The sequence below is a fragment of the Engraulis encrasicolus genome, chromosome 15 (genome assembly GCF_034702125.1).
Source record: "Engraulis encrasicolus isolate BLACKSEA-1 chromosome 15, IST_EnEncr_1.0, whole genome shotgun sequence".
Lineage (NCBI taxonomy): Eukaryota > Metazoa > Chordata > Actinopteri > Clupeiformes > Engraulidae > Engraulis > Engraulis encrasicolus.
The window spans coordinates 2,289,089-2,299,651 of record NC_085871.1 but is presented as its reverse complement, the minus strand read 5'-3'; the positions used below and the strand labels follow the sequence as shown (position 1 = coordinate 2,299,651).

The following is a 10,563-nucleotide window of genomic DNA, read 5'->3' as shown; positions in this document are numbered from 1 at the left end:
TGTATTTGTTTCCAGAATAACAGAAACGGTTCATAATGGTCATTTGGTACGTTTACATGAGGCATTTAAATCCGATTTAACTCACTTTAAATCTCATTAAAACTTAATTCCACTTTAAAAACATCATGTAAACACTTACCGAACAGGATTTAAGTTTATTCCGATTTAAACTTAAGTCCGATTAAAGTGGGTGGTTTATTCCTCTTTTAAATCCGATTAAACACGTTCCTCTGTCATGTAACCTTTTAATCAGAATTAACAATAAATCCGGTCGTTCCACGCATGCTCGTTGACCACACGATGGCGCCAAGAGCCCGTGCTCTTTGTCAGTGAGAAAAAGATGGCGGCACTTCCTGTTGATTTTCACATGAAAGTTTTGCTTAATTTAAAGTCCCTAAGCGACTATAAATGTTGTGGCTTCCATATATTGATGTAAAAGTGCCCCACGAAGTAATTAAGCACAACAAAGTTACTCCACATCACCCTTTCACCAGTTCGTTTTTCTAAGCTAGGAGGGTGCTAACTAGCATTTGAAAGAACCAGACCCAAAGGGGATTTTACCAACCTTGAGTCCACTGACGGAATTCATTTTCGGGCTGAAGATAAGCTTGTGTCCCAGTAGTTCCCCGGAGGTTTGGCGACCACGCCCCCACGCCTTATTTGGCTCACTCAGCACGTGCGTCCTCAGTCCAATCGCAATGCTTTATTTTCCCCAGACGTTTAATCGCATTTAAGTGAAATTGCCATGTATACACGTCGCAAAATAACTCTTAATCCGATCTACTTAAATCCGATCCATTAGATCCGATTCAAAAACATCATGTACACGTAGCAATTCTCACAGAGAAATCAAGAGAAATGTCTAATTTCAGGAGGGAGGCTAATAATATCGTCCTCAACTGTAGATATGAATGAGATGATCTGATGCAGTTCAAACCATCATCATAATAGGGAAGAAAGGGTATTTAAATTACTTTGAACATGGCATGGCTGTTGGCGCCGAAAGGGCTTGATATGAGTATTTCAGAAAAGACTGATACTAGGATATTCACACACAACCATCTCTAGGGTTTACAAAGAAAGGTACGAAAAAGAAAAAAAAGGCAGTGAGCAGCAATTCTGTGAGCAAAAATGCCTTGTTGATGGCAGAGGTCAGAGGAGAATGGTCAGACCGGTTTGAGCTGATGCGAAGGCAACATTAAATCAAATAACCACTAATTACTACCAAGGAATGCATAAGAGAATCACTGATTGCACAGCACATCAAATCCTGAGGCAAATGTGCTACAGCAGCAGAAAACCACATTTGGTGCCACTCTTGTCAGCCAAGAACAGGAAATGAGGCAACAATTTGGACAGGCTCACCCTATACGACACTAGAAGATCGGAAAAATGTTGCCTGGTCTGATGATCTACTGCAACACTCAGGTGGAATGGTCAGAATTTGGCGTCAATAACATGAAAACATCGGTCAACCCTGCCTTACATCAATGTTTCAGGCTGGGGATATAATGGAATAAGGATATTTTCTTAGCACAATTATAGCCAATTAGTACCAATTTATCTTTGTTGGAATGCCATAGCCTACCCGAGTATTGTTACAGGCAGTTCAGGCAGTTCTAAAGGCAAAAGGGGGTCCAACCCAGCACTAGAGAGGTGTTCCAAATGAAGTGGCCGGTGAGTATATTGAAGAAGTAAAGGACAGTGTGTTGAATACTTAAGAGTACTGTGCTTTATGTTACCGGACTTCCGCCATCTGGTATCAAGATATAAGGATGAGTGAGGAAAGGAAACGTCTCCGCGTGCAGTTGGTGAATGCAGCCAGATGACGTAAGTCAGGTTTATGTTTTACGTACATTTTCAATGCAAACACAGAGGTTGATATCCCCTTGTGATTATGTGATGCCTGACTGCAATATTCAATCTGAATGGCCCTCAGTGAGGACAACGGTGGTGAAACCAGCACAATATATTTTTTGTCCAAACTTAGTGCATGTGTAACCAAGGTCATCCTGCACAAATCACCACTGGAGGCTCGAACTCCAACCTCTCAACAACCCTCTGGCATGGAAGCACAGGTGCAAAACCACTGAGCTGAAGGTTAAAGCCAATCTCTCCATTGCTATTTCATCTGTATGAGGCTTTTGGAGAGAGGTTTAATAATGTTCTACTGCTGAACTCTGCTAGCAGCTAATTGTCATCTGTTCAACATGCACAGGGGGAACCATCAATCTATTTCAGTGTTTCTCAAACTTTTTCAGACCGAGGACCACTTTGTCCCCCCAAGAATATTCAGGGACCAGCTGTCAACTGAATTGAACACTAATTTGACACTGCAAATTTTGATGCAGATCACTTACTGTTTTCACTCTACAAGCCTGTAAAATATGACTTCAGCTGTGTTTAGATTTGTAATAATGTTACAAATATAGCCTACAGCTAGCTTGTCTTTGAAAAGTAGAAATCCCCTCACAGACCACCTGAGCTCTTTTGCAGACCACCAGTGGTCCCCGGACCACACTTTGAGAATCACTGATCTATTTGCTTGTAGTCTACTATGGGAGTGGAGGGCATTTTACCACTTTTAAAAAAATGACATCTATGCAATGCTTAGTGTAGGTAAAATAAAAAATACTGCCAATACACATGTGAAGAATTTGATTATGCATCATTGTTAAGGTACAAGGATGTTTATTGAACTATTACATTAACTATTTTTGAAACAAATGGCTTGGTATATTCATTTCATTCAACACAGAGAGTAATGACAAAAACACAATTTACACATATCAATTCTAAAACATAGTTTGGCCGAGGTCATAATTTCAACATACAGAAATTACTAGGAGCACTGGAAAGCAAGATTTTCCCCTATAATTTACAACCAAAACACCTGGATATTATATGTCCTAATAATCCGCTTAACCATTTTTGCATGAGGAGAGAGAGAGAGAAACCATAACTAGTGACTTTCTCATGATAGCCTTGCTACTCTATGTCAAGTACATATTCACAGTGCTATTAGAAAGTTTGGGTGCCCTTTTGGAAAATCAATACAGCAGTTTATCTATTGTTGAGGTTTTGAAGCAGCAACTTAATTTCACAACTGAAATGTTTCTTTCCCTATGGTTTTGTATAAATTATTTTAATAGGTGTAACAGAAACTATTTTGTGTGGATTTAAACAAAAATAGGCTTGTGCATAAGTACATGTATGGGCACCCCAAAGAAGGTAAACCAATAATATGAAGTAGAGCTCACCTTAACTGATCTAATGGCCTGTGGATAATTGCTATATAAGCGGCCATGTCCCAACAGTCTGGCACTACTGAGTAGTTGCCAATTATTCTATCAAGAACACCTCTAATTCAGCCAGGTTATTTATCTGTCTTCTATAAACAGCCTGATCATAATAAATTCATACATTTTCAATGGTGGTAATATCTCAAGATTGGTATGACCATTTCAAGACATTGTACTTTTGCTTTAACTTCTTGTTGAATTTTGGTGCAGTGCAATCACTGTCCTGCTGGAAACTCAAAACTCTGGTCAGCTTTAACTTTGTGACTGACACTTGAGCATTCAATTGAAAAATCTGCTATTTGGAGAAAAAAAAGTGAGGCCCTCAACTTTAATATGTATTATAGTATGTATGCTAACCACACAGACCCATAGCAGGGTGTGCTTTAGGCCATATTTCATATAATTTATGCATTCGTGCATTTTTTGCCATGCCGACCTCACATTGCTCAGTTTTATCTGACCACATATGATTTCCCAAAATGCTTTTTGCTTGTCCAGATGTGCTTTTTGTACAAATTATACATCTTATTTGCCAGTATCCAAGACAGAACTTAGGACAAGGCTAGTCTGCTATTATGTTTGATAAATATTATAATATTTTTATGGCCAACCATATCTGTCTTCGTTACTGAAGGGCTTACAAAGTCATTAAAACAAGTTTGTGCTGCAAAGGTGAGCTCTACTTAACATTAATGCTATACCCTCTTTGGGGTGCCCATATTTATGCATATACAAGTGTTTCTGTTACACCTATTAAATGTTTTCACAACTGAAATGTTTCTCTTTCCCTACAGTCTGCTACTTAAGCTCAACAAGAGATTAACAAATGTAATTACTTTTTCAAAAGGGTGCCCAAACTTTCTCATACCACTGTATTTGCAAAGATAATGGCATACATTACACTTAGCTGACACTTTTATCCAAAACAACTTTAGGTTGCAAGATGTTAAGCAACTGATGCTCTGTGAAATTTGTGTGTAATAATCTTGCTCCCACAAGATTTTTGGTTCATGTGACACACTTTTGGTGACATAGTCACCCATTTCAGGCGTATCAAATATTATGCTTGAGCTACACCCTGAAGTAACCCAATGAGTGACCTGAATCAGATCTTGACAGTCTAAACGCCACAGATCCATTTATGCCACCCAGGTCGTTTCGATATGAGGTACTAATTCTGATACATATCCAATGTTTTCACACGTGACTTCAATCTGAATGGTCAGGTCACATTCATTTGATGTACAGGTCAGTGACATTTCAGCAGTAGCACACGTCGGGGCAGCGCAACAGCAGCCAGTGGCACTATTGTATGGATTTTGTTTGTATGTTTATAGTGGACCTTCTAACAAGCATTGTCATTGCAGTATATCAACCACCAATTACTAAATAATGTATGGGCATTAGATGTACTGTAGTTGTGCCGCCTAAGCAAAAAAAGTCTTTGAACTGTACATGTCACTAAGTGAGCAAAAACAACACTGAGCAAAAGTAAATTTGCGATTCCATTACTGCTAAATGCAATGTATATTTTGTATATTTTGCCACCAAAGGTTCCCATCACAAAAAGTAGTGTCCAAAAACCTTGCCCTTTCATTGTCAATCTCCCTGTCTCCTATGCAACTATAGACAGCTGCTTTAAAATTGTCAGGCAGTCATTGCTTATGTCCTCATTTACAGTAAATCACTTCCCTAAAGATTAACCACACTTGCAATGTGTGACGTCTTCATATTTTACTGTGCATGTGGGCACTTACTACGTTCCATGCTTTAACTTTTGCCATACACTGAACGTAGTATTCTGTATGCACTTTGGTAACACTTCAACATGCACCTTATTGTGCTATTTATTATGTGATTTCTTTACTGACCATCATTGTCTATTGTCCAATAACTACTAGGCCTACTGTTTACTGTCTGTCTCTGTACCCATTGTTGTTTGTCCATATTTATGTGCTCTGCTGCGGTCCAATATGTATTTGATGTTAGGAATGTGCCAAAACTAATTCAAATCAACTAATTCAATTCATTGAATCTTGATGATTTATGTTAAAATTTGATATCAAATACAAGACACATTTAGTTTTAATTTAGATTACTTTTGATTTAGATTAGATTTCCTCAAATATTACACCCTTACTCCTGTAGGTACCATGCCTGTTATACAAAAGGAGTTCCTTCTACACAGTTTACTTAAACAGAGTTTGTCATTTCACTATAGTTGTAGGCTTTGGTGTATGTGATATATACATATAAATATACTGCATCTCATGTCATCTCATCTTTATCTTAGACTAAGCAATTGGAAATGTGTCAAATTCTGTGCGTATTTGTAAAACTCTCCAACGTGTCTCAGACGTGTGACTCATCAAGATCAAGGTCTACAGGTGACAGTGTGAAAAGAGAGGAACCAGAGCCTGGAGGCTTTGGCAAATTGGGCTTGAGAAGAGTTTGTTCTGCCCCAAGCTCATATTGCAGTAGCATGGCTGTTTCTTCCTTCTCTGGGTTTGGCCTGATCTGAGAGGGTACGTGAGATAAAGAGTGTGCCAGAGGGGAACAGGAGGGAGTCACAGCAGGGCTAGAGGGGCGTGGTGAGGGGCACGTGGTGAGAGACGAAGACGGCGGCGTGAAGGTGTTCGTAGGTGGTGACAGCCGACTGCTAGCGGTATACGTTTCTTTTCCCTTATAACTCTTTGCTCCTGGCAAAGTCTAAAATACAAAAGGTTGCAAACTCTTAGAATCATGAATTTACACAGCAAATAATTGCATAACCTAATAACAGATATTTTTGAATTAGGCCTTAGACTATTTAGACTTTAAGCCATTTGTCCATGGGGCAAGTCATTTTGTCTTGATCAGAATTAGTTGTAGATCTAAAGTACAAGTTATTAGGTGATGTTTACTAAAATGAAGACTGATGAGGTGCTTTTTACGTGATACTAGAAAAATAAGCTTGCAAAGATTTCATTATGGTGTAGCTTTGCAGTTGTTTATGAAAATGTAGTTGCACTTTTGTACAAACCTCAGGGCAACACAGACTTTCCAAGTCTGGCTTCACAGTGGCACCAGGAGGGGACGCAGGGGGACTTGTCGTTCTGATCTCGGGAGGAGATTTACAAGTGGTCTCAGGTTGTGTCTCTGTGAAGGTGACTGAACGCTTCTGCTGTTCCCCATAAACTGCAAAGAAAATAGCCACGTGAGTTTAAATCCACTCTGTCTCTCATACACACACAGTCTACTGTACTTGGAGATTTTCACAGAGCGAGATTGTAATCTTTTGAAAAGCCCACAGAACAAATTATGTGATTCATGTGAAACTATGCTGTAGGTCCAAATGACAATCAAATGCTATGCTGTAATAAAATGCCCAGGCGAAATTTGTCCAAATTGTGACTTAAAAAGGAGTTTTTTTGATTGTAATCGGTCAGTTCTGTTAATCACAGAGGTACTAAATGAATGAATTTAGTGTTAGTGCATTCTATGCACTACCGAGAACATTTCTTCCAAATTTCTAATGAAAATATTGCCATTTAGAGCATCTATTTGCAGAAAATTACAAATAAATGGCCAGAATAATGCAAAAGATGCAATATTTTCAGACTAGTGGTGGGACGTTATCACCGTTTACATGCTGCGACAAGGTGAGATTCTTATTGGGCAATATAGAAAATACCGCCATTAATCTATTCTCAATGTTGAATTGGGAGCAGGATCACTGGGCACGTTGCCTCACCACCACCATGAGCAAGTTGGGTTAAAAGTGACTAAGTGAACTCAGTTTCAGTGCTCACATCAAAAACAACTAAATCAGCTTGTTGGCAACCTAGCTGAGATTCAAGATCTTGTTTCTAAACAGGATTTGGAGAAACTAATTCATGCTTTTATTTCCCATAGAGTTGACTATTGCAATGCCCTAATGGCCTAAATGCTAAACATATTGCAGATATGCTAAAGGTCTTTTCTTGTGGCCAGGGTAAAATCCAGACAGGGTGAAATGGCACTTCGTATCCCATGCAACACCACACGTTTTAGGGACAGCACCTACCCACAAGCCATCCGCTACTTGAACCTGAACATTCACTAGCACTTTAAAGCCACCCCACTGCCTGGCCTTCTACCTCTGCCTACCTTGCACTATGTACTGTATTCTGTCTTATTGCACTTTTCAATGTTAATTGTATGCATAATTCCCTGTTTATTTATGGCCCCTCTTGTTTTCTTGTCTTTGTCTTAGCTATATGTATTTGTGTTGATAAATGTACAAGCAAACCAAAGACATTCCTAGCAATTGTATGGTATACTGTTGATTTGGCTATAATAAACTTGAACTTGAACTTGAATGAACTTGAACTTGAATGCTGTCAAATGCTGGAACCAGCCTCCAGTTGCGATTGCAGAGTTGGTTACTCATACCCAAATTGCCCTTGTCATTTTATATTCTGCACACTGCCATTGTAACACTGTTTCTACGGAAGGTGAAGACTAGTCGTTTGGTAACGTTAGTTCACCAGCACACTCCGACTGAACTGATAATGAAATCATTCAATTGTACAGTATTCTCGAGCACACTGAGGATTGACTGAATATAATATATATAAACAGTATCAAGAAGAGGCTGCACATGATTGCAGTATCTAAAATAATCTTGGTTCATATTTTATGTATCTAATGACATGGAATGTAGGCTAAAGAAGAAAGTTACATTTAATCAAATTGCCCAGCCCAATTATCATGAAGTGACGTTTCATTTCATTTCTCAGCATTCCAGTTTAATGCGGAAATCCAGTGCTGCAGAAATGACTGATGATAACCTCTCTTGGGTGCGCTTGGCTATGAGAATGCACAGGAACCCCAGTTTAGGCAACTCGGATAACAGTCATGGGCTGAATCTCAAATGGTGCACTTGTGCACTTTAGTGTTCATGTTTCAGTGCGTAGGCCGTATTAGTTACGCACTGAAACATAGTGCCCGAAGTGCACCATTTGAGATCCAGCCATGGTAACCAGCTTATTCAACTCTATTTTACCAAGTTAACCCTGGTTTACCTCTGGAAAGGTTGAACTCTTGTTTGTAGTACAGGCCGCAGCATAACCATGTGTCCTTACTGAATGGACTTTCCAAACTTCTTTTACACAGACACAAACACACAGTTGGACCGATACTAACACAACACAACACACACACACACACACACACACACACACACACACACACACACACACACACACACACACACACACACACACACACACACACACACACACACACACACACACACACACACACACACACACACACCTATCTGTCTGTTTTTGGGTTGGATGCTCCTCCGTGTGGTTGAGAGTCTGGCTCCGCTGCGACCCCGAGATTCAGATGGTAGCTTGTGTATGGACAACAGGGGCCGTCGTAACTGTGCATTTGAAAACAGAGAAAACATACATTTCTCTCTTAAGTTACAAATATTTACACAGGAAAATGCTGTGTAAATTCAACACTCTTCTGAGCATATGTCGATTTAATGTTTCAATATCGGTTTCATTTACAATATACTGGGATAATTTATTCTTAGTAAAAGTGTTTAATTAACACTGCATTGTTTTTTTTTCACTGTACAATTATTTATTTGTTCCACTCATACATGTATCTCCCCTTACCTGTCGCAAACCACGTTTTCTACCGAGTGGTGGGTGGATGAGCACGTTCTGCTGACCAGGCTCACTTTGCACGCTTGCCACCCTACAGTGGAGAACACACATGATTATGACAAAAAAAACACTCATACAGACAAACACAGAACCATAGAAACACAAAGTCAGCTAGGACCTGAAGATCTGAATGCATTAACTCATGGAGCTGAATGACGCTGTGCATGTTCACATCACCAATAGAGAGAAAGCTGTAATGAGTTCAATCTTACTCACATAGTGATATAACTTCTGTCCTAATAAGAGTCAGAGCACCAATGATTAAAGCTTAACCAGGGAAAACAAATGCAAACACGGAGTCATGATTATACAGTGCTTAGTACTTAGTATCGCTTTATGCTGTTCTTTTAATCAGATTTATGTCATCTTCTTACAGACAGAGCAGAACATAATACTATAAGGGTGGGTATATGGTACAGAAGACAAGTAGTCATTGCATTTAATGCCATGATGCGAGAGAGCGAGCTTGGTCAGGTTTCAGTGTCTGTCACTATGCATTTGGAATCGACATGAAAGGTGTGAATGGCCTTGGCTTCGCCCAGTGGCATGGAGAGGCATTGGATAAACCCAGGTTAATCCCACCTCTGAAAAGTCAGGGTTACACTTTACTTTATGCTGGCGTCATACATAAGACATAACAGTGTCAATGACACACAGTCATGCATGTGTCATAAATTATGTCAATGTCATTAACATTTCATGACTTTGGTTATGGTAAAGACAACCCTAACCATGTCAACTTTTCATGACTATAAAACATTAATGGCATTAACATCATGTTTATGACTCATCCATGACTGTCATGACACTGTTTTGACACTATTATGTATGACGACGGCATCAAGTAAAATGTTACCAAAGTCCGTTTGTATATGACATTGGCTAGAGACTGAAGCTCGAACAGTATGAGCTTTGTTGTTGTGATAACCTCAGCAATGTTCCTCACTTCAACTGAAATGTTTTGTTCTGATCAAAGATTTTGAGACGCTTAATCTGCTATCTTGAATGCCATTTTCAAACAAAGGTGCAATAGTTTATGTATACATCATTATTTACTGTGCACTTCTGGTTGCCAAGGTGTGTGTTCTGATAGCTGGGTTAATCAATGATAGATTCACTCTACGTTGGTCAAAGATATGTTGTTAGTCTGCACCAATGACATACTTTTACAGTAAAAGCAGCATCTTAGAAATATACCCCTGATCCATTTTTTTTCCATTACAAGTTTGAAAGCATGTTCGAAAAGTGTAGCTCTTTAATAAATCAAGTAAATAAGGGCTCTTCCAATAATAATTTGACTGATCTGCAGAAACCTACACTGTCCGTTCAATCCTGTGTGTGAAAATAGGGAACATAGAATGTAAAGTGAATGCTGGTAAAATAAAAGACCTTTCCAAAGGTCTTTCCAAATGTGTGATAGCAATTCTTTTTAACCGTAAACATATTTTATAAGTAGTATGCAAAAGTGGGAATCTCCCAGGAGGTCATTGTGATTACTTGAAATATAGCAGACTTTATGTCAATGTAATTATGTCAATGATACAAACATCTAAGTA

General features: G+C 39.0%; 1 protein-coding gene across 1 annotated transcript in view; it reads right to left on the bottom strand.

The window, feature by feature from the left end:
• Positions 1-2,680: 2,680 nt before the first annotated feature.
• Positions 2,681-10,563, bottom strand: part of LOC134463615 (protein unc-80 homolog) — a 179,701-nt gene continuing 171,818 nt past the window's right edge. The window contains exons 62-65 of the mRNA XM_063216795.1: positions 8,957-9,038; positions 8,601-8,712; positions 6,325-6,479; positions 2,681-6,011 (exon numbers count right to left, since the gene is read on the bottom strand). Coding sequence (XP_063072865.1) covers positions 5,655-6,011; positions 6,325-6,479; positions 8,601-8,712; positions 8,957-9,038 — 706 coding nt within the window. The 3' untranslated portion in view covers positions 2,681-5,654. The remainder of the gene's footprint in view (positions 6,012-6,324; positions 6,480-8,600; positions 8,713-8,956; positions 9,039-10,563) is intronic.